The sequence below is a fragment of the Archocentrus centrarchus genome, unplaced genomic scaffold (assembly GCF_007364275.1).
Source record: "Archocentrus centrarchus isolate MPI-CPG fArcCen1 unplaced genomic scaffold, fArcCen1 scaffold_85_ctg1, whole genome shotgun sequence".
NCBI lineage: Eukaryota > Metazoa > Chordata > Actinopteri > Cichliformes > Cichlidae > Archocentrus > Archocentrus centrarchus.
Window position 1 is genome coordinate 109,197 of NW_022060295.1, and position 24,523 is coordinate 133,719.

At 45.3% G+C, this 24,523-nt stretch overlaps 1 protein-coding gene across 3 annotated transcripts; it reads right to left on the reverse strand.

The window, feature by feature from the left end:
• Window positions 1–283: 283 nt before the first annotated feature.
• On the reverse strand, window positions 284–15,876 carry LOC115777915 (melanophilin-like). 3 transcript variants are annotated; one of them, XM_030725936.1, is made up of 16 exons: window positions 15,788–15,876; window positions 14,618–14,731; window positions 12,732–12,953; window positions 12,499–12,611; window positions 12,348–12,392; window positions 11,592–11,650; window positions 11,422–11,505; window positions 11,231–11,333; window positions 10,428–10,621; window positions 10,116–10,196; window positions 9,798–10,031; window positions 7,838–8,008; window positions 7,070–7,231; window positions 6,910–6,966; window positions 1,297–1,339; window positions 284–1,208 (listed from the first exon to the last, which is right to left on the reverse strand). In XM_030725936.1, exons 1-16 carry the CDS (start codon window positions 15,841–15,843, stop codon window positions 1,168–1,170), a joined length of 1,779 nt encoding a protein of 592 aa, XP_030581796.1. In that variant the 5' UTR covers window positions 15,844–15,876; the 3' UTR covers window positions 284–1,167. The 3 variants fall into 3 exon arrangements, with proteins under 3 accessions (XP_030581796.1, XP_030581795.1, XP_030581797.1); XM_030725935.1 differs by having other exon boundaries at window positions 9,798–10,034; XM_030725937.1 differs by lacking the exon at window positions 7,838–8,008 and having other exon boundaries at window positions 9,798–10,034.
• Between the last annotated feature and the right edge of the window lie 8,647 nt (window positions 15,877–24,523).

Sequence of the window (24,523 nt, forward strand, 5' to 3'; positions counted from 1 at the left end):
CACATTATGGTACTCCAGCATGTATAACTGTAATGATATGGTCCGGCATCAGGGATCAGTCCACAGGAAGTCTAATTCAATTCAATTCAATTTTATTTATATAGCGTCAAATCACAGCAAACAGTCGCCTCAAGGCGCTTTGTATTGTGGGTAAAGACCCTACAATAATACAGAGGAAACCCAACAGTCAAAACGACCCCCTATGAGCAGCACTTGGTGACAGTGGGAAGGAAAAACTCCCTTTAACAGGAAGAAACCTCCATCAGAACCAGGCTCAGGGAGGGGGGGTCATCTGCTGAGGGGGGAGACAGAGATTAATAATTAATGATTAAAGTCTAAAGAGCTGTTTGTGTGGCCTTTATCAAAAACATGGTGGAAACTTCGAGAACAACATTTACCCCAACACCTGCATTCATCCTGGACCACAGCGCCCCCTGTGGAACAGGATGGATTGCCTTTCCTGTCAGGCTGCAGGTCAAAGGTCACAGAACAAGCAGTAAAGTAGACTGAAGGCTGAAATATGCAAACAAATCCAAAATGCAGAATTTGATATTTTATTGATCAGAAAGCTGAATGCAGACCAATTCAATCAATAAATCAAAGAAACTACAGGATTAATACTGATGACCAATAATGTTCATCCAGACTATCAGCTATCAATACATTGATCCAATAAGAACATATTTGACTTGATTATTTATATCAACAAACAGCTGATCAAAGCTCAGAGGTGCCACAATTAAATCTGAGCCAATAGGAGAAATATTGAGAAATTTTCAAATGTGTATTTTTATAATCCGTCAGTGGCAAAGAAACGTTTCAGAGTCACAGTTTAAATACTTGGATGTAACTTCATGTGGTCTCTCCAGCTGTCACAGAAACACTGTAATGATATTAAATGTGAACATTTGTGTAGTTTGGAGGTGGTTGTGTGGTTTGGCTCTGCTGTGTGTGAAACACCAAAGCAGAGAAACACACCTGTCTCTGAATCAGGCTCCGCCTCCTTTCATTTAAATGTTAAAGCTTTTAGAGGTGAAATGTTTCTGCGTATAGATCATCTCTGGATCTGGGTTTGATTCTCTGGTTTTTAAGTTGTGAGCGTTTGCGCTGAGGAAGGCTTCATGAGGAAGAGGAGCGAGCAGCAGCTGCTGAAGGTGAGCTTCAGCTTCAGAACATGTTGCTGGATTTCCACTGAGCGCCGTTAGCTTCTGTCAACACAAAGAAGAGATGATGATGAAGTCGCTGCTGAGCTGCAGCATGTTTGAGTTTGTGCACTTTAAAAAAAGCGTTTCTTACTGGGAAAATCCTGAGTGGGCTTTTTCCTCTGAGATCCAGAAACCTGAGAATTCATCAGGAATAAAAGTGGAAGTTACAGTTTATTAATTAATGCTGACTCACATACATACATACATCCTCTGAGGCTCCACAGAGAGTCAGCCCCACAGACTCCAGTGTTAAAGCTTCCCAGCAGAAATAAACATGCTAACAGGCTGATTTACACCCCCCCGTCTGTATGCATTTTAATAATGTTCCTGTTTAAATGGAATCTGGAGCTCTGACATGGAGTCAGTGCCATGAAAATACTGAAGAGATGCTTCATACAGACAAGCACAAGTGTTGTAGTTTAATGAGCACCAGATCTACTGTACGTATCAATTAGAAAACGACTGCATGTCTGTGTAGGTCCTCAGTCATCCAGGTCACAGTATCTCTGCAGCTTGGAGGAAAAACAAAGCGACTGGACTTCTTTGTGTTTCTTGAACACGTTTCGCCTCTCATGTGAAAGACTTCTTCAGTTGTCAAACCAAAGGTGGAGAGACCCACATCTGTGTCCACTGTGAACAACCATCACTGAACAGAGGATTACACCAACAACTTTCCCCACTTACAGGGCTGCCCTGAGCTCCCTCCCAGACACCCCAACCCCCATTCACACCTTTGTTCGAGTGACCTCAGTAGGTCACATGAAACAATGGAGCAAAGTCTCAGATTGGTTTAATCTGAAACCTCTGATTATAATGACTCATGAATAATCAGCCTCTAAAGGTCTTACATGAAGCATTTCATAGCCAAACCAGAGTTTTCAGGAAACCAACAGAGACCACTGAGAGCCACAAATGGAGCATGGTGGGGTTCCAGGGGGCTCTGTTATTGATCCTCTGCTTTTATTCACCTTTAAATTACCTGTTTGTCAAAGCACAAGATTTTTCCTACTTCATAGCAATTGTACTGGTTGTCTCTGGAGCTTGAAAAAGGCGACTGGACTTCTTTTTGTTTCTTGAAGACGTTTCACCTCTCATCCGAAAGGCTTCTTCAGTTCTCAACCAAATGGTGGAGAGACCCAGGTATTTAAACCCCTGTGGGCGTAGTCCCATGGAGGTGGTTATGACCCTCTATTGATCATGTGCGTGAACACATGTGCCCAGGTGTGAAGAGGGCGTGGGTCATATTTAATCAGTGGTTTCAGTTGAAACCAATTTAGGACTCCGCTCCATTGTTTCCTGTGGCCTATTGAGGTCACTGGAACAAAGGTGTGAATGGGGGTTGAGACGTCTGGGAAGGGAGCTCAGGACAGCACTGTAAGCGGGGGAAAGTTGGTGACGTAATCCACCTCCTCTGTTCAATGATGGTTGTTCACAGTGGACATAGATGGCTTCTTTCACTCCTCTTTCAAACCATCTGTTTTCCCTGTCCAAAATGTGAACATTGGCATCCTCAAAAGAGTGCCCTTTTTCCTTTAGATGCAGATGTACTGCTGAATCTTGTCCTGTCGAGGTGGCTCTTCTATGTTGTGCCATTCGTTTGTGAAGAGGCTGTTTGGTTTCACCAATGTAGAGGTCCGAGCACTCTTCACTGCACTGAACAGCATACACTACATCGCTGATCTTGTGTTTGGCGGGTTTGTCCTTGGGATGAACCAGTTTTTGTCTTAGGGTGTGACTTGGTTTGAAGTATACTGGGATGTCATGCTTGGAGAAAATTCTTCTGAGTTTCTCTGACAAGCCTGACACATATGGGATGACAATGTTTTTCTTCTTGTCCTTCCTATTCTCTGTAGTTTGTGTTTGGCCTTCATTCCTGTGCATCTTAGCTGATTTGATGAAGGCCCAGTCGGGGTAACCGCATGTTTTGAGGGCTTTCTTAATGTGTGTGTGTTCCTTATGCTTCCCTTCTGCCTTAGAGGGAACACTTTCCGCACGGTGTTGTAGGGTCCTGATCACCCCAAGTTTGTGTTCCAGAGGGTGGTGGGAGTCAAAGAGGAGATACTGGTCTGTGTGTGTGGGCTTCCGGTAAACTTCAATGTTGAGGCTTCCATCTTCCTCGATAAGCACTGACCCACGCCCTCTTCACACCTGGGCACATGTGTTCACGCACATGATCAATAGAGGGTCATAACCACCTCCATGGGACTACGCCCACAGGGGTTTAAATACCTGGGTCTCTCCACCATTTGGTTGAGAACTGAAGAAGCCTTTCGGATGAGAGGTGAAACGTCTTCAAGAAACAAAAAGAAGTCCAGTCGCCTTTTTCAAGCTCCAGAGACTACTATGACCTGGATGACTGAGAATCTACACAGACATATTGCCTTGCACTTTGGGAGGAACACCCTTCAATTGGTGCGGGAGTATGAAAGGGACTCAAGAAAGCTAGCGGACTACAGGAACCACCTTCGTTTCAACTTGAGATGCAGACAGTCCAGACTGGTTCCCAAGAGTTTGCACCTTGGGTCCACAGTAAAAGGACATAGAGCTGACCAAATTCTATGGAGAGCACAGAACCACCTTTTGAGTGAAAGGATAAGACAGGTCCATTTCACCATAGATGCACTCCAGAACAAAATCCACCAGACTCAGCAGAAACTCTCATCACTCTTACCTCACACCATCGCAGAAGAAGTTTTTACATTTGTGGACAAAGCCCAGCTCGCACAACACATCAAAGGCAAGGAAAGACAACTACGTAAATTTCAAACTCTGCAAACCAAGGCATACCATTCATCTGGTAACAAACAGGACGACACGATAAGTAATGGAAACCAAGGAAAGTGGGTGAAGAACCTATCAGACAGGGTCCTCACCAAACCAGAAGAAAATGTGCTAGCCAAAGGACTCAACTTTGCCATAGCCCCACAACAGCTTCCTATAGTAGACCTCATCACAGCAACAGAAACCGCTATAAGAAATAACCAACTTTCTCATCCTGTAGCAGAACAGATCAGGATGAAAGTTTCAGCCACTCTCTCCAGTGCAAGACTTCCTCCATCCAACCTCACCATTCAGGAGAAGAAGGCCATCACAGCCCTAAGCAAGGATCAAAACATCACCATACTGCCAGCCGACAAGGGGAGGTGCACGGTTGTGCTGAATTCATCGGATTACCACAACAAAATTACTACACTCCTCAGTGACAACAATACTTATGAGGTCTTGAGACGTGATCCCACAAGCAACTACAAGAAAAAAGTTGTTTGCTGCCTGCAACAACTTGAAAAGGAAAAAGCCATTGACCGCCCCACTTACTACCGCCTGTACCCTGGAGAAGCCACTCCATGCATTTATGGACTCCCAAAGATCCACAAAGAAGGAGTCCCACTTCGACCCATTATCAGCAGTATAAACTCGGTCACCTACAACATTTCCAAACACCTCGCCACCATCTTATCACCGCTTGTTGGCATCACACCCCACCACATTGAAAACTCTACAGATTTTACTAACAAGGTCCAGAATCTTGTACTGGATCCAGATGAAACCATGGTGTCCTTTGATGTGGTTTCACTTTTCACTTGCATACCCACAACTGAGGCAGTGGAGACCGTCAGAAGACGACTACAGGAAGACGATTCCCTACTGAACAGAACCAGCTTCACCCCAGATCAGATTTGTGCACTTTTAGATCTCTGCCTTACCACAACATATTTTAAATACAATGATGGATTCTACAGACAGAAGCATGGATGTGCCATGGGCTCCCCAGTGTCTCCCATTGTAGCCAACCTTTACATGGAGGAAGTGGAAAGTAAAGCTCTTGGTTCTTTCAAAGGGATGGCACCTAGCCACTGGTACAGATATGTAGATGACACCTGGGTCAAAATCAAAACCCAAGAAGTAGAAGCCTTCACTCGTCACATTAATTCAGTGGATAAATACATACGTTTTACCAGGGAGGACACCAGAGATAACAAGTTACCATTCCTGGACTGTGCAGTGCTTATCGAGGAAGATGGAAGCCTCAACATTGAAGTTTACCGGAAGCCCACACACACAGACCAGTATCTCCTCTTTGACTCCCACCACCCTCTGGAACACAAACTTGGGGTGATCAGGACCCTACAACACCGTGCGGAAAGTGTTCCCTCTAAGGCAGAAGGGAAGCATAAGGAACACACACACATTAAGAAAGCCCTCAAAACATGCGGTTACCCCGACTGGGCCTTCATCAAATCAGCTAAGATGCACAGGAATGAAGGCCAAACACAAACTACAGAGAATAGGAAGGACAAGAAGAAAAACATTGTCATCCCATATGTGTCAGGCTTGTCAGAGAAACTCAGAAGAATTTTCTCCAAGCATGACATCCCAGTATACTTCAAACCAAGTCACACCCTAAGACAAAACTGGTTCATCCCAAGGACAAACCCGCCAAACACAAGATCAGCGATGTAGTGTATGCTGTTCAGTGCAGTGAAGAGTGCTCGGACCTCTACATTGGTGAAACCAAACAGCCTCTTCACAAACGAATGGCACAACATAGAAGAGCCACCTCGACAGGACAAGATTCAGCAGTACATCTGCATCTGAAGGAAAAAGGGCACTCTTTTGAGGATGCCAATGTTCACATTTTGGACAGGGAAAACAGATGGTTTGAAAGAGGAGTGAAAGAAGCCATCTATGTCCACTGTGAACAACCATCATTGAACAGAGGAGGTGGATTACGTCACCAACTTTCCCCCGCTTACAGTGCTGTCCTGAGCTCCCTTCCCAGACGTCTCAACCCCCATTCACACCTTTGTTCCAGTGACCTCAATAGGCCACAGGAAACAATGGAGCGGAGTCCTAAATTGGTTTCAACTGAAACCACTGATTAAATATGACCCACGCCCTCTTCACACCTGGGCACATGTGTTCACGCACATGATCAATAGAGGGTCATAACCACCTCCATGGGACTACGCCCACAGGGGTTTAAATACCTGGGTCTCTCCACCATTTGGTTGAGAACTGAAGAAGCCTTTCGGATGAGAGGTGAAACGTCTTCAAGAAACAAAAAGAAGTCCAGTCGCCTTTTTCAAGCTCCAGAGACTACTATGACCTGGATGACTGAGAATCTACACAGACAATTGTACTGGTTAAAGTTTGCATTAATGGGGGCGTGGCCTCTTTGACTGACAGGCGGATGGTGACACAGGTGGCTGTAGCTGCTAGCTGTCTGCTAGCTTCACCTCAGCTAACTGGAATCCCTGAACTGGACCTGTGGACCGTGTTTGTGCTGTTGGAGCCTTTTGGAGCATTTTTAATGCAGTGATCTGACCAATAATATGGCTGCTGTGGCTTCATTGGACTAACAGACCATCCAGAAGGTGGAGCTCCAGTTTGCTGAGTCAAATTCTAAGATTTCATTTGGACTGATAACCATGCTAGCTAGCAGCAGCACTGAGCGACACAAACACTGAGGCTTTAAAATGCCCAGAAACCAAAGGATGACATCAGTGACGTCCATGTTTTTGCTGTCTGTGTCGACTCGGTTCAGGTGAACTGGAAGTCTCTGATTCTGTCTTAGCTTCCCTTCAAATATGCTATCCTAGAAAAGTGGTGGCCATTTTCTGATGTCCAGCAACTTGAACCCAGGTTTTTTTTTTACTTATTCCCGGGATCTCAGTAGGATACACTCCTCTCCTTTCACACTGACCTTCTTCCTGGATCCAGCAGCACTCAGAGCAGCGATTTTACTCTCAATATCAGAAACCTGCAGGTGGGACAGACATAAAAGGAAACTGGTGTGTTATTAAAGATCATCACGATCCTGTAAGTAACACATCAATCCACCCACCGTCCAATCATCCACCCACCTCACTCTCAGCGCTCTGGACTCTGGCGGCAGTCAGCGCCACCACGTCCTCGAGCTCCGACAGCTCCGAGTCCGTCGTCCCTCCAAAATGATTCTTGGCGCTCTGCTCGAGCCGCCGTAGCTTCGACTCCAGCTCATAGGACTGACCAGCCGTGATGTACACCTGGATAGGTAACAGGACAGACCCTGGTCAGGTGACACGCCTCCAGACCACTGAGAATGATGATGGTGATGATGATGAAGACAGGTCTGGGTATCAGTGAAACACACTGGTTCTCTGATAAATCTCTGCAGGTGTTCTTGTGCTGGGTAATAATCAGTGAACAGGTAACAGGAGAAGCTCTGGTCTCAGAAGATGAAGCGTTCAGTCATCAGGGCTTTATTTTAATTAGATCTTTAACCAGCATCTCTAACTTTAAGGCTAGGATGATAATTGGTTTCCTAATGTGCAGATGTTTGATAGAGAAATATTTTCCCATAAACATGTGAACATGGTTATAACCAGTGTTCTTATCAATCATATCTGAGATTTGATTTTGAGACATGCTTCAAAAAAGGAACTGATGTGACCTTTTCTAAGTCTAGGAGCTGCTGGAACTGGACTCAAACTGGACCCAGTGTGTTGGACAGACACCAGCCCTGTCACTGATGGATGGACACACAGCAGCCGGGGGGGTTAAAGCCATCCAGACATTTCCGTCATGCTTCAGACGAGGCGGAGGGTTGGGCTCTGGGACAATGAGGCGTGCAGTTCATGTTGGAGGCTTACATTTTCCTCAAGTTCCCTGAACGCATCATCGGCCTGCTTTACGTCAGTGCCAACTAAGTGGGACCTGTCGATCGGCTCTAAGAGGCCGTACTCGACCATAGCGTTTTCTGTGGCATTAATGGTTCTCAGGACCTCAGTGGTGAGGTCACAGAGGGCGGCGGCGGTCGATCTCTGAAAGCCATGTAGAGGGACAGATGTTAGCAGCTGGAAAACAACATCCCATCCTGCAGCAGCTACCGGGCCGGACGCCACATGGCACCACAGTGTGGAGGGGTGATTCCTAACTCTGACTTCGGTGATGAGGATGAAACTGTGGGAGGTCATGTGACATTTTGAGGCACTACACTGAGAGCTGGTGCGACCAAAAAGACTCTGCCCATAAAAAGCAAAAACCTTTCTACATTTAAATTCAGTGCACACTTTTCCTCCTTAAAGGTGCCTTCTGTTTAAAACTGACCCAGCGTTGGTGTCAACGATGATTACTGCTGACGAAACCTTTTCTTCCCCAGCTATGAAGGCAACAATCACAGGTCAGGACCGTGACCAGGAGCACGCTCGCTGAATTCCTTTTGACATTCCCTTGGATGTGGACCATGAAACGAGATTCTGCTGTAACTTCCTGCTCTTGTGGGGAATGTTTAACAGGAACTACCTGAAACACAGAGCCCGCCTTCATGAGATGCACACATGAAAGTGAAATCCTTACTGAAGGGTTGAAGTTTGGACTCACTGATGAACCAGAAGCACCAAAAGACTAAAGTGGTCAGAATGTGATTACAGGGAATGATGTACAAGCAGTCCAGAGTTGCACCTTCAAGACAAATTTAATCTGTGCACAGTTTTTGATTTTTACTGGCAGAGTCACACAACTTTTTTTATACCATCCTGTTTGAACCATGTGCTAATTAGGCACATTTTCAGAGACTAGCAGACTAGCACCACATTTGAAATGAAATCATTGAGCATTATAGACTTTTTGCTAAGGATTTTAACTTTGGGTGTTACAGAGTATACAGAGACGGATGTTATCCTAATCCAGACCCTAGTGAGGTCAGCAGATCAGCGTGGTGGCTGCTGAGGGCGTGGGTCATTCTGGATGGAATAAACAACCGCTGAGACAGTTTTATTGGAGATCACTGCACTCTGACAGGAAGCAGTCAGCTGTAAGTCACTCTGTCTTCATGCTGGCTGGATTCATCATCCACAAAGATGTTTCCTGGCACTTTCACAGATTAAAGTCACATGACTGGAGTGGAGCTTCAGTTTTAAGTAAACACCTGTGTAGGTGAGCTGATCTGTGAGGGGTCCTTGTGGTCCAGGCAGGTAGCTGCTGGGCTTCACAGTAACAGTAACCTAACAGACGGCTGTTAGTCAGTGCAGGAGGCAGCGGGTTAGTGAGGAACAGTCAGCGCTACAACAGAAAGTTCTCCTCCAGAACATCCACGTCAGCAGGTCACTGACACTGGGTGATCTGGTCTGTTAGGACTGGAGCCACTTCTCATTTCTCATAATCTCATCTAAGAAAATTAGTGTGGAGTTTAGAGAAATGAGAAGTGTAGTATTTTTGTGGAGTGGAACTCCACGAGGACTAAAACACGAGTAGAAACATGTTGTTGTGACTCTACTGATGGATTAAACCAGTTTGGGGGGATAAGCTGAGCCATGCTGTTAAAGCCCTGAATGTACTACAGATGGGAACCTGGATGTTTACAGGACTTTAGACAAGTTAAATAGTTAACAAACCATTTGGACTTAATTTCATTCTTTAAACTGAGCTTTGAAACCAACAGGCCATCGAATGAGTCCACACTGAGTCCAAAACAAGGTTCTTATTTCAGAACCATGAGAACCAATGTTTGCACACTGGATCCTTCAGTGGTCTGAGAAACCTTCAGGTTCCTGTTCTCTGGGTTTAAATTGAATGAATTCTGCAAACAGTGGACTAAAAAGGTCTTCCTACCTTCTGAGCCTCAGTGGGCATCTCATCACTGGATGAGCTCAGTTCTTTGTCCTTCAGAGAGTTCAGAGCGATTGCTGGGCCGCCCCTGAGTCCGGCCAAACCTTTACCCACAGAGGAGGACTTCTTCCCGGCCTCATCATCTGACGATGGGCCCTTATCGCTCAGGTTTCCTGCTAGCTCGCTCAGCTTCCTTCTCAGCTTCTCCTCCTCATTCTGAGTCAGTGTATTTAATGGCTGCTGGAAAACAAAGTTACGAGATGTTTGTACTGACTGGTTTCAGGACAGGATTTCAAAATAAAGCAGCTTGTCCATTCCCACCTCGTCACCAGGCGTTATTTTCTCCTCGAGGCGGCTCAGCAGACTCTCGATGGCTAACATTCGTTTGTTCAGTTCATTTATCTGCAAAGTAAAATCAACACAGAGAGAGGAAACTTTTTATCACTACAAAGACACCATCTCAGTTCCATTACCAGCATCTTCTGGTTCTTTTGGACTAAAATTATTGGGGCTGCAATTTTTTTTTTAAAAAGGCCAAGAGGCCAAAAATAGGATGAAAAGCTTCCAGGGGAGGGAAAGCCAAAGTTTATAGCTACAAAACTTATTTTCCAGTGATTGGCTGACTGTCCTTACGGGCTGGGCTTGTCCCAGGTTCTCCTGGGAGGAGGTTCTGCTGCCCCTTCGGCGGTGGGGTGGCTGTTGGTACATGGGCGGGTACCTCTGGTACTCTTCCTCGTCGGATGTGTCGACATACTGCTGTCGAGCCACCGAGGAGGTGATCTTGGACAGAGAGCGAGTCCGGACCACCCGATTCTCCCCGTAATCATCTGATAACACACACAGGTAAGCAAGGACAAACAAGCACACTCAGGTAGATGCAGACGTAGAGGAATGGACAGGTAAGCAAAAGCTTTTAGGTAAAAAAAAAAGAGCAACACGTTGGACATCAAAGTAGAATCCTTTGACTCTACTTTGGATATTAAAGCTGATCTAAAACTGATAGTATGTAACACTTGTATTTAGTCATCTATTCAGTCTGTCAGATTTGGCTTATCTGGAAACTTTAAGATCTCTGTTTAAAGTTCACTCGAAGTTCTGACAGTCTGAACATTAGTGTAACATTATGAAGATATGAGACATCATCAAACAAAGCTGCAATTCTTCCAACAGACACCAGGGGGACCCCAGCTACAGGGCAAAACACCACTTCCATTTAGTCCTGCATTTCTACAGGTTTCAGAGCTGAATGTTAGGTGGTGTTATTCCCAGAAGTTGGAGTGATTTTCCATGGAAAAGGCAATCATGGTGGACAGAGTCTGACGGCTCCTGTAGCCCTCAGTGGTTTAAACTTTGGTCCCAGTTTATTTTGTGTGAAACTGGTTCTGGAGTTTACCACCTGCACCACGTTGGTGGAAGAGAGGTCTGGATGTACTGACCGGGTCTCATGGCGTGTCGGTCCAGGCTCTTCCTGCGGTTCCCTCGGTGGTTGTGGTAGTCATAGTCCACATCATTCCTATAATACCGATCGTCCTGCTGCTGCTGTCAATCCAAAGTTAGGCACGTTATTTCTGCAATAAGTGTACAGACCTTTTTTTGTTTCCATTAAAGTCACCTAACTTTGGTTTACCGACTGACGGCGAGACTGAGGCAGATAATCCTCGTTATCAAAGTCCATCGGATGAACAGACAGCAGGCGTTTATTCTTCCTCATCTGAGAACAAATCAGATTAATGCTGAGTATGTTTGTTATATAAAGCAGCTGCAGCATCACATTTTTATCACTTTAATGCTTGTTACCACTTTGTGGCGCTGACCCTCGAAGTCTCCTTGATCGTCCTCATTGCCGTTATATGCGTCTGGAAGTGTAACATGTTAATTTGATTATTCCATCCACTGTTTGTTTTAATTGATGCTCCCGTGGAGCCCTTTGGGACATTTTGAACTCTTCTTTATTAAAAAAAAAAAAAGCTCATCATTATCATCGTTTGTTCATATTTAAATACCAAATTTAATCTGAGCTCAAAGGCTCAGTCTGTTTTCACCACATGAGAACAATGACCAGGAAACATCTCATCCTGCGCTGATAGACCTGAGCCTCGATACTAACGCTGGTTTCCAAGCTAATGTGCTAACTTAGAGTAGGTGATGATATTTGCACAAATGTAAATAATGTAAGAGAGATGTTCTGCATGCTAAAGTCTTTATAATAGAATTCAAGTAAAAGTCCCTGTTATTACACCTTTAGCTAATGCTAAACTGCATTAAGTTAAGTTTCTATTGCTCATATTTCATTTCCAGGACTAGGACCTTTCTAAAGTAGCTTTGCATGATTGGCCCTTATGTCTCTATAAAGCCACCCTACCTTTAAGCTAGCTTTCTTCTGACTGGCTAAGTCCCAGAAGCATTCCTTTGCTCTGTGGTTGTTAGCTTTGGGCCCACAGGTGTTACCTTTACTTCATTCATTTGGAACTGGCCTCAGATATCAGGAACAGTTGACAGTAACATTCAAACATGACACAAACATATTAGTAGTTAAAAGTTTCAGAAACTCACGGTTGTGGACATCCGGCATACTCTGAGTGTCGTCATCACGACCACCTGAAGCACAAGCACAGGTTTTCTTTTAGCTTGTGACCTGAATAAAACCCTGAATGCCTCACAGCTGACTCATTATGTCTGAATTATTTACATGAGCCTAACTTACCTTCTCCATTCAGCCTCTTGTACAGTGACCTCATCACCTTGGCGCTACCAAAGCGCTTGAAACGGTTTCTCACGTTGTCGTGGTACCAGCCCAGAGTCCCGATCTTCAGCACCCTGAACAGCACAAATACACAACATATAGAATCCAGTTTAAGTTTGCCACAAACACCCTGCTGTAACAACAGGCTAGCTTTGAGCTAATGCAGAGGTAGCACTCTCCGGGCGGAGTCTCACCTGTTCATGCGGCAGTTGTCGCACACCCAGCCGTGCTCCTTCTTGTTGTAGCGGCTGCAGGACTTGCAGGTGTACATGTGGCAGTCCAGACACTGGCGCTTGCTGTTGACCAGGAACTTGAAGGGCTGCAGGCAGCGGATACACATCGAGTCGGACAGGTTGCTCTGAGAACCCAGCAGGTCTCGCTTTGAGTCCTCCTTCTCAATCTTAATCTTCAGCTCACTGCGAAAGACGTGAAATGATAGTCACGACGAGAGTCCACCAGGGACAGCACCAGGAGACCTCCAGGGCTGGACACTTGGACAAACATAACAGCAGATTTCTAAACAAATATGACAAATGAAAACTGATGTTGCTTGACAGCACATGGAAATTAGAGAGCTCGGACCAATCCAAGGAATACACAAAAGACCAAACTCACAACAGAGGACATCTTGGTGAGGGTTTGAAGGAAGACCTGATGGATTCATCTGCAGTTCATTTGCAGTACTGACACAAATCCTCTGCAGCTCTGTTAGATGGTGGACCAGCTTCAGTAATGAGGAAGCAAAGCTAAGCTGTTGCTTTATGGCACAAACCAGCTGTGATGGTCTGATCTGGAGGACCAAACCCCAGAAACAAACACTCTGGAGACTTCCAGCACAAAGAGGAGGCAAATCTTTGTTTGAGATGTTTGGCTTTGACAAATAATGACGTGACCACACAGACCAAGAACCACATCTTAGGATTTTAGGATGAAAAACAAAATTTGCCGGATTATTTTACAACAAATAAGCATCGCAAGGCCTCTGGCTTCAGTTAGGAAAGCTGATGGAAGTGAAAGGATAGATAGATCCAAACAACATAAAAGAAGAACCAGAATTAAACCAGAAGCTTCTCGTGGCTGAGCGATGCAGTCTGAGTGTCCTGGATCTGCCCCGGGGGCTTCTCCTCCTGGTAGGATATGCCTGGAGCACCTCACCCAGGAGGGTCCAGGAGGCATGTTAACCACCTGAGCTGGGTCCTTTCGACCCCAACCACACTAAGGTCCTGAATGACTGAACTCCTCAGCCTGTTCAGTGTATGTAACATACGACCTGATATTCTGCCCAGGAAGAATATCCATGTAACACCAGTTAATGTTACAACTATCAGTCCACAGCATAAAATTTATTGTTCTCCATTGTGTGTTCTGATCAGTGTTTATCAGTTTCTCGGTTTGATTTCAATGCTCACTGAAAGGCTGAAGATAAGAGATGACAGCATGTTCCTGATGGTTTCGCTCCAGCTGTGAGTCACTGTGAGGCTGCTCCCCCTGGGGCTGATGGGAGTTGGAGTGTTTGGCGCAGACACAGAGCGTCTTTGTGATGCAACTCCATGTGACTGAGGCGTGATCAAATGCAACAACGACGTCTTTCACGATGGAATTCCTGCAGACTTCACATGAACGAATCCCAACGAAAACAGCTCAAAGTTCATCTTTACATTCACAGAGGCTCATTTTAAAATATCCAGTCTGAGAGGAAAACATCACACAAACAGCTCAAACACAAAGTTAGAGCGCAGGACTGCGTTTGCTATGGGTCCACTCACATGTCTGCATATTTGTTTGTTTTAAATCTCAATAAAAACAAGTAAAAACAGTTTGTGCTGATTTTTTTAACATTGAATTATAGTTTGTGACCATCCTGGTACATTAAATTAAATTTACTCTTTAAAAACATGAACAGCTCTGAGCTCTGTGGAAGCTGAGATCTCTTTATTCTTTCACCTCTCAGAGCTTTTATTTCTGTATTTCCTGTATGAGATTCTTTCACTGTTGTCACTGAGGTGTTATTGATGCTCAGATTTCACCTTTAGAAAAGAACAATGATCGTGGTGATTACACCTGAAAGCATTGCTGGTACCTGAGCCTCTCCTCTTCTTTCTTGCGGAGGTTGAAATCTCGTTGAATCACCTCCCAAACGTGTTTGGCCTCTTCATCCGTGAGACGGGAAAGATCCAGCTTGCGCTCCATGTCACTAAAAATCAATCAATCAATCAATCAATCAATCAATCAATCAATCAATCAATCAATCAATCAAATTCAGATGGTGGATCGTGGAGTTCCTCAGGGTTTAGTTGTTGGTTCTTTGCTTTTAGTAATGAGATTAAAATGAATTAAAATCAGTTTTAAAATTGTAATATTTGTGAAATTGTTGAAATTTTAGAATCACTTTGTGAGGAAACATGAATGAAATATTTTAGATGATAGAAGCATTTAAACCAAGAAGTATTTTCAGCATTAAGTTTCATATTTTTGAAACAAACATTTTTCACCTGCCAGATTTTTAGAACATAATTTTATGGAAATGTGTCTTAGAAAAAAATGTTTTAAATGCTTTTAGAAATAAATATTAAATTAATATTAAAGCCTAAAGGTGAAAATGCTAAATATACATATTTATTTCTGCACATACTCAGGATACTTTAGAACACGTATCTCCCCTGTTTGTCTGGTTTGTTTGTCTTTTCTTGGATGGCTGTTTCTGGAGCACAGTTTTCATCACATGTTTACGTATAATGACAAATAAAGACAATACATGTCATGTGACCTGCCCGTCCCTCCTTTGGATATGTTGGACACAGATAACAGGAAGCTGACTGCGCAGGAGGAGTCTATAGACTTTTAGTTATTATCATTATTATTATTATTATTATTATTATTATTATTAGATTGACAGTTTTGAACAGATCCAGATGCTGAAGGCACTTGAAGCTGAGGTTTTACTGTCAAACACATTAAATGGATGTAATCAGTGTCAGTTTTGTGTCTGTTAACATGACGACCTTTAAATTTCAACCTACAGAACCTTTACGCTTCAACACCTTCACAATAAAAGTCTGCCAGCCTAAAATCAGCATTAAGTCAGTGTCCAAATAAAAGCCTGTCAGTAACAGCTGGAATACAGACTGGAGTCTGTGTGACGGAGGCCTCGCTCAGAGCTGAGATTAGATTTGAACTCTAATCACTTTAAACTCTTATGAATTTAATCGAGTTTATCAATCAGATTAAAATTCAATAGAAACAAACTCACCCAGTTTGTGTGTCTGCAGCTCGACGAGGAGACGACCAAATCTGAACTGAGAGCATCAGCTGATCACATGACGACACCTCCTGACAACCACACACACACACACACACACACACACACACACACACACACACACACACACACACACACACACACACACACACACACACACACACACACACAGAGTAACACAGCTGCAGGCCAAACTCAGAACCACCAAATCAGACGTTCACGATGAGGACGACAAACATCCAGAGACAAAAACTTCAACAGAAAGCTGAACTCAAAGCTCAGTTTGTACAGCGAGTGATCAGGAGACCCTGATCTCACCCAGAGACCATCACACACTCACTGTAAGACTTTTAGTTGTATTGCACATGTGTTATATTGCACACAGGTTTGAGGAGGAGAGCACTGCACAGCTCTGTGAGCACTGACTCTGGTGGTCCTGTAAAAAGACAGAAGCAGTTTCTCCTCCAGCTGACTCCACAGAACCCACAGAAGGTGGATCCTTTGCTAAGCATGTGGTGTGTGTGTGTGTGTGTGTGTGTGTGTGGGGGGGGGGGGGGGGGGGGGGGGGTAGGTACCATTGAACAGGTACATTAAGTATAAAGAGAGTATAAAGAGTTTTTGGAGGAGCAGAGGAAGTTTTTGTTCGTTCTTCTTCATGTTTTATTTCATTGACCTTCACATGTCTGAAACAGTCTGATCTCTAACACGTGCTGTTTGTGTGGATGAGAGTTTAACAGACAAACTTGTGAACAAATGTAAAAAATAACCCTGTGTGAACACTGAGTTTATTAATAATAAATGTGACTGGGAGCTATTTAGTCATCAAACACATAACAAATCTCATAAAATCAGCAGGAAAAATTTTCTCCAAGAAAAGTTTATTTTCAGACTTTATGAGACAATAAAAGCACTGCTGGACTTTTATTTTGACAGAAACAGTAACTGCAGTTATGATGGAGTTCCAAACATCAGCTGACTGAAGGAAAATGTGTGCCAACCAACAGGAAAAACTGTGACTTTGAAACCTGAGAATTATAAATACCTATTTAAAGCATGTTGAGGATAAAGTCTGAATGAAAGTGAAAAAACTTTAAGGAAACAAAAGTCTTCCAGAAGAGAAAAAAACACATTTATTGTAGAGTTTCTGATTTGTTTTCATATTTAAAATGTTTTTATATTGATTGTTGAACTAAGCAGAGACAATCATGCTGTAATATTTGAACTGTAATTGATTATTACAGACATTCCAAGATGGCGGCGCGCACAGACGCAGCGGCTCACGGCTCTTCCTTTCAGTGCTCTTTTTTGTACTTTTTGTATTTCATATTTGTTAGTTTTGGTGCATTTGTCTCTGCAAACAACTGCTACACACGCCAGGATCTTGTGGACATTGGCTACCGGCACAAGATATCAGTATCGAGTGATTTTCACTACACTCATAACATCCCAGACGACATAGCGAGACCGCCGGGGGCTCCGTGGATTGTTATCGGGTCTGGAAGGCGCCACCGACGGCGGAGGGAGAGGAAGCAGAAGCGGGGCTGCAGGTCCGGCTTTATGCTGAAGCTGAAATGCCAACCACACAGGCCTCCACTGCCGAGCCTGTATCTCTCCAACGCCAGGTCCATGGTAAATAAAACGGACAACCTAGAGTTAGAGCTGGCTGGAAATCGCTATGTTCGTGACTGCTGTGTAATGATCATCACCGAGACCTGGCTAAACCCCCACATTCCCCATGCTAGCGTGCAGCTAGCAGGCCGCACTCTGCTACGCGGAGATCGGACCAAGGACTCCGGTAAGAGCAGGGGAGGGGGTCTCTGTATTTACGTGCATGAGGACTGGTGTAACAACGGAACAATCAAAGACAAACATTGTTCCCCAGACCTCGAGTACATGTCTGTAAGATGTCGGCCCTTTTTTCTACCCAGAGAGCTAACAGTAGTGATCGTCACAGCTGTGTATATAGCTCCCGATGCTAACATTAGCATGGCGCTCTCTCTCCTGCTGAACGCCATTAACGAACAGCAGCGGGTCCACCCCGACGGTGTTCTTATTATCGCGGGAGACTTTAACAAGGCCAACTTAAAGACTGTACTCCCGAAATTCCACCAACATGTCAAATGTTCTACAAGAGGGGAGAACACTCTTGACCATGTTTACTCCAACATTAAGCACACTTACAGAGCCAAACCCCTCCCCCACCTTGGCCAGTCCGACCATCTTTCCCTGCTGCTCACCCCAGCATACACCCCCCTCAGACGGAGAGCCAGGCCTACTGTAAAAACCATTACAACCTGGCCTGAAAACGCACTCTCCGACCTACAGGACTGCTTTGCATACACAGACTGGGACTTATTCGAACACGAGGACCTAGAAACATTCACAGGGACGGTACTGGACTACATTAAGTTCTGTATCGGAAATGTGACTGTTAGCAAAAACATCCGGGTTTTCCCTAACCAGAAACCCTGGATGAACAGCCAGGTCCGTTCACTCCTCAAAACCCGTGATGCTGCCTTCAGGTCAGGCGACAGAGCTCTGTACAGTGCTGCTCGAGCTGACCTGAAAAGAGGAATTAAAAAAGCCAAAACGGACTACAGGAGGAGAATAGAGTCCCATCTGTCCAGCAATAACACACAGGAGGTGTGGCAGGGCATTCAGAACATCACAAACTTCAGAGGCTGTGATGTGACTGCAGGAGACCTGAGTGTGTCACTAGCAGAGGAACTTAACTGTTTCTTTGCTCGCTTTGAGATGCCTCAGGACCACCCATCTGCTCCAGTCCTGCCCCCCCCACCAGGCTGCACCCCACTCACCGTCCAGGAGCATGAGGTATGGCGCGTGCTCCTGGCAGTGAACCCCAGGAAGGCTGCCGGACCAGACGGAGTACCTGGCAAGGTGATCAGAGCGTGTGCCCACCAGCTCACCCTGATTCTCACCAGGATTTTCAACCTCTCCCTGGCCCAAGCAGTCATCCCCCCCTGCCTAAAAACAGCCACAATCATCCCCGTGCCCAAAAGGTCATCTGTCACCAGCCTAAATGATTACCGCCCTGTGGCCCTCACACCGGTAATCATGAAGTGCTTTGAGAGGCTGGTTCTCCAGCACATCAAAGACCATCTGCCCCCCACTTTCGACACCCATCAGTTTGCATATCGTGCAAACAGATCCACAGAGGACGCCATCGCTGTAGCTCTCCACTCTGTGTTGAGCCACTTGGAGCAGCAGCAGAGCTACGCTCGCATGCTCTTTGTGGATTACAGCTCAGCGTTCAACACAATCATCCCGGACATTCTCACCACCAAACTGCACACCCTGGGCCTCCCCCCTCTCACATGTTCCTGGATCAAGGACTTCTTAACCAACCGGCCCCAGACTGTGAGACTTGGCCCCCATCTCTCCTCCACCCGCACACTGAGCACTGGCTCCCCACAGGGCTGTGTGCTGAGCCCCCTCCTGTACTGCCTCTACACCCATGACTGCAGTCCGGCCCACAATAACAACCTCATCGTCAAATTTGCTGACGACACCACAGTGGTCGGACTCATCTCGAAGGGAGATGAGGCAGCTTACAGAGAGGAGGTCCTGAAACTGACAGCCTGGTGTTCAGAGAACAACCTGGTACTGAACTCCATGAAAACCAAAGAGATCATCATCGACTTCAGGAAGCACAGGACTGACCCAGCTCCCCTCTACATCAACGGCGAGCATGTGGAGAGGGTCCACACCTTCAGGTTTCTTGGTGTCCTCATCTCTGCTGATCTCTCTTGGTCAGATAACATCACAGCTGTTATCAAGAAGGCTCAGCAGCGACTTCACTTCCTGAGGGTCCTCAGGAAGAACAACTTGGACTCAGACCTGCTGCTGACCTTCTACCGCTCATCCATTGAGAGCCTGCTGACGTACTGTATCACAGTATGGTACGGCAGCTGCACTGAGGCAGACAGGGTCAGGCTTCAGAGGGTAGTCAAGACAGCACAAAGAATCGTTGGCTGCCCTCTCCCCTCCCTGATGGACATCTACACCTCCCGCTGCATCAGCAGAGCAGGAACATCATCGAGGACAGCTCACACCCTGGCTTTGACCTGTTTGACCTGCTGCCCTCTGGCAGGAGCTACAGGTGCATCAAAGCCAGAACAAACAGACTCAAGAACAGTTTCTTCACCAGAGCAATCACCACCCTGAACTCACACACTCACCCGCTGTAACTGTGCAACACCCACATCTCTGTGCAATATTATATTATTCATACTGAACAATATCTATCACTCCTATATTGTGTAATATCCAGTATTCATTCACTAGTGCAATATTCATCCACCAAGTGCAATATTCATCATCTTCATTATTATATGTATACACGCATTTACTTTCTTACAATGTACAGATGCACCAATGTAGGTATGTATGTATATATTTTTATACATTCTATTTTTTGTATATTTTACACATTGTTTATTTTCTGTATATTTCTTGATCATATTGATTATACTAGATTATAATATTTTTATAATATTTTTATTTTCATTTTAGAGAGTTTGATTTTCTGTTACATGGCACTGAACAGGAGTGGCCCTCCAATCTCATTGTACATCCTGTATAATGACAATAAAGGCATTCTATTCTATTCTATTCTATTCTATTCTATTATTAACAGCACAGTGAAAACAGCTGATAAACAGGCCTGACAGCGGCCTCAGAGACAGACCTGAGCCCAGGCTGAGCTCTGGTCCCACCTGTGTGCGTGTGTGTGTGTGTGTGTGTGTGTGTGTGTGTGTGTGTGTGTGTGTGTGTGTGTGTGTGTGTGTGGTTGAGTTAGACACACTCACACACACACTGAAACAGTGAACATGGAGGAGTGAAACATGATGCAGCCTCCCTCTGCTGCTGTGTCTCAGCACCACCTGTGGGTGGAGCCAGTGAGCTCTTATTGAGGAGACTGAAGGATGAACTCTGACCCAGTGTTAGGTCGGCCCATCCCTCACCCATCACCTGTTACAGGTGAGTGCTGAGCGATGCCCTGGTCATCTGTCTGATTGGATGCTGGGATGATTGAGTCACTTCCTGTGTGTGATGGACTGATTTCAGCAGACGGCAGGACGAAGAGCTGCACTCACGTTTATGCGCGCAGCATAAATACATAATTACAGTAAATGTCACCTATGTCGAAGTCTGCTCAGATGCTTCTGCAGGTCCTTATTGTTCCTAACATTAGTTCTAGTAAGAGTCATCGCCTAAGTCGCATCATACAAGTCAGATTTTCGCCCTCCTGGGATGAAAAATCTGATCCCATTGTGATGTGTTTCCAAATAAATATGATCGCATAAGTCAGATGATTTTAGCACACTTATGAGAAGAAATATAAGAGATGAAGCAGAAAGTTATTGCAGTGAAATTCAATCTTAGACCCCAAATTGTAGAAAAAAAACTGCATTAAATCATTTATCAGGAAAATAAAACTCGTTTTATGATGTCACATATTTCATATACTGTTAACAGATTTTAGTTTTAAATAAGTAAACAAACTGCTCACAGACACAAACATGTAGTGTATAAGACTGTCCACAGGGGGGGCGCTCTTTCTTTGATTTTAAATCATCTGACATCATCCATCCATTGATCTGCTCTGATTCTACAGGTTATAAATTCGTTTGGTTTAATGTCTAACAGATGTCTGTTTGTTTGTTTGATAGTTTGCTTGTTGGTTGGTTGGTTGTTGTCGATCAGCTGATCCATTGCTGGGAGGAGTAAACAAAGAGATTTATTCATGAATGAAATGTGATTAAGCTGAATGGATCAGCTGATGAACTCAGCCCCAGCTGATAGCTCTCATTGACCTCAGAGGTGGAACAAAGAGGAGGGAGCAGCTACTGAGCATGTGCTGAACACACAAGCTCAGGTGATTGACACCTGAGACCAGCTCCCACCTGTGTGAGTGCACGGGATTTAAACCGAGAAGCTGCTGCTGGAGGAGCAGAAACCGAGAGGTTTCTTTGCTGTAACCCTGGTTTCCTGTTTCCTGTGCATGAATATAGCACCTGCAGCCAGGTGAGCATCCTGCCCCCTGCTGGTCAGAGCTGCTGAGGACATGTGAAGTTTAGCCTGCAGCTGCTGCTGGTTCACAATGAGTCATCAGTCAGGATTAGCTGGATGGACCTCAGCCAGGGGAACTCCTCCTCCTCCTCCTGCTCTGCTTATTTTAGCAGAAGAAGAACGCTGTCTGTGAACAGCCTCCATAAAGCAGGAGAGCCACAATCCACAAACTCTCAGTGTCACATAGAAAAATAACATTATTGCTGCTGATTGTTTAAATTAATCACTTTTATTACACAACCTGAAAGGGTCGATACAAAGAGCCTTAAAAAGAGCTTCAGTGACACAAACACCACTGTGGGATCGTAGTGTTCCACTCTGACCTGTGAGGTGGTGACCTGGATAGGTGGGCTCTTTCTTTGGATCAGGTCAAATAAAAACAACACATAAATGAACTCAGTGACTTCAGTTTCTCCACCTGAATGTGCTCAATAAGCAGGAAATGAAGGAACATGAAGGAACATGGAGCCTTCTTTCTGCTGGGCTCGTGGACAGGAAACAGTTACAAACTGACTTCTGGGTGTGATTTATGAGGAAGAGTCACTTTAAACGAGCAAACTGCACAAACACACCTGATGAATGAATCAGCAGCAACCTGAGAGGCTGCATGCAGCTGCAGTTCCTCTGCCGGCCAGCAGAGGCGCTGCAGGCAGGCAGTCGCCATAGACTCCCAGCAGAAACAAACATGTTTACAGGCTGGTACAGTGTGTGTGTGTGTGTGTGTGTGTTTTATGGAGAGCTGTGGGTGGGGGTCGGGTGGAGAGCTGACCTGCAGACGGGCTGAGAGCCTCTCAGGGCCAAGCGTTTAAAATAGAAAGCAGCGATGAGAGCGGACGGAGATGAGAGAAGCAGCTGGAGGCGCACAGAGGCACAAACCTGTTCAGCACTTTGTATATTTAACATTTCATCACACCAACAGGGAGCCCGACCCCCCCGGGGTCTCGTGCACACTCGGACTAATGTGGAGACGGGCCGCAGACACACACTTCCATATATAACACATACTGTACTGCACACATGTGTGTGAAAGGTGAGGCTGTGGAAAGAGGCCAGCCTGCAGCGGACCGCTGCCACGACCTGCTTTCAAAGACCGAGAACAGGAAACAGGAAAACAGGGAATGTGACAGGATTGAGCAGGAAAACTATGAGACATGCAGCAGCATCAAGGAGACAAACCTGCAGCCCACCTTCACCCAGACAAACATGCTGAAATTACAGTCTTTGTTACTAAAGGTCATGCTGCTCTGGTCCACATCAGTGACCTCTGCTGTTCTGCTGAGGCTGGAGCTCTGACCTTTGACCTTTTGTGACCTTCTTCCAGATTCCGTGTGCGTCACTGTGAATGAAGTGCATAAAGTTAGTTCATGTGATGCAAAGTCATAATGCCTGTTTTAGATTCTGTCAGGTAATTCCTGACATCATTTTGTGGGAGGAGCCTGAATTCAAAATGCTGCTGTGTGATTGGTTCATGCCCTCACATGGCTCCATGAGGCACGACTGCATTAAAATCGCTAAAAACCTGTGAAGCTAAAAACCTACAGTGTTATTCTTCCTCTTCCTGTTTCTGAAGCCAGGATGGAGAAAACTGTAAGTTTACAGTTACGGGGGCGGAGCCTAAATAGGAAGAGGGCGGGCAGGATGAGTCATCGACACATTTAAGACTTCCTGTTCTCGTAGGTGCAGATCGCAGCATAAACATCCTGTCAGCTTTCAGAGAGCCCAACATGTCACGAGGACCACTTTGAACATTTATTCGTGGATTTATTTGTGCAGTGGTGTCTGAGTGTGTTTCAGTGCAGCGCCCCCTGGTGGTGGAACCTCAGTCTGCTGTGAAATGAGCTCAGTGATGCATCGTAACTATAGAGCGAACTTAGGGCGGTGGTGTTTATGCTGGCTGATGCTGCAGAGCTTATTTAGTGGTTCTGTAGTTCCTGCTGTAATGTGCAGGAGTACCTGAGTACCTGGGTCTCTGACAACAGAGCACACCTGCAGATCCTCAGGCAGGTGTGTTAAAGCCCTCTGCAGGGACCTGTCTGAGAGGTTTACAGTCAGAAATGGTCCTTTTACAGGAAAAGCTTTCCCAGTTTTCCTGAGCTTCAGGTTCCTCTGAGCTGTGTTTCCTGACTGTTCCAGTGTGAAACTCACTGCAGTTTGTTTCCCTCAGTGAAGGCAGCGTGGGTACAGGCAGGTGTGTTCCTATGAACCAGCTGAATAAGTCTGATTCTTCCTGATGGGAGCAGGTCTGAGGACTTCCTGCTGAGTCGTGTTTGTTCCTCTGGACTTCATCAGCTGTCGAGCCTTCAGCTGGTTCCCGTCCTTTGTCACCATCTAATTAAAGACCGGCTGGTTCATGAAGGTCGCTGTGACACAGCTCCTTCAGAGCAGGCTGCAGCAGGTTGGTATTTATAGAAGCAGAGCAGGTCTGCTGCTGTCCCACTGTACACTCATCACCCCTGCAGCCTGAAATAAGGCTATCCCATAATGCCTCAGGATCAGCTGAGCACCGTATCCCATCATGAACTCCCACCAAGTGTTTGATTAAAGTCAGTATTTATGGCTGATGAGGAGTTCTTGATCCAGCTCTCTATGAAGTCCTCAAACATTCCCAACTGACAGAGAGGGTCAGGTCAAAGT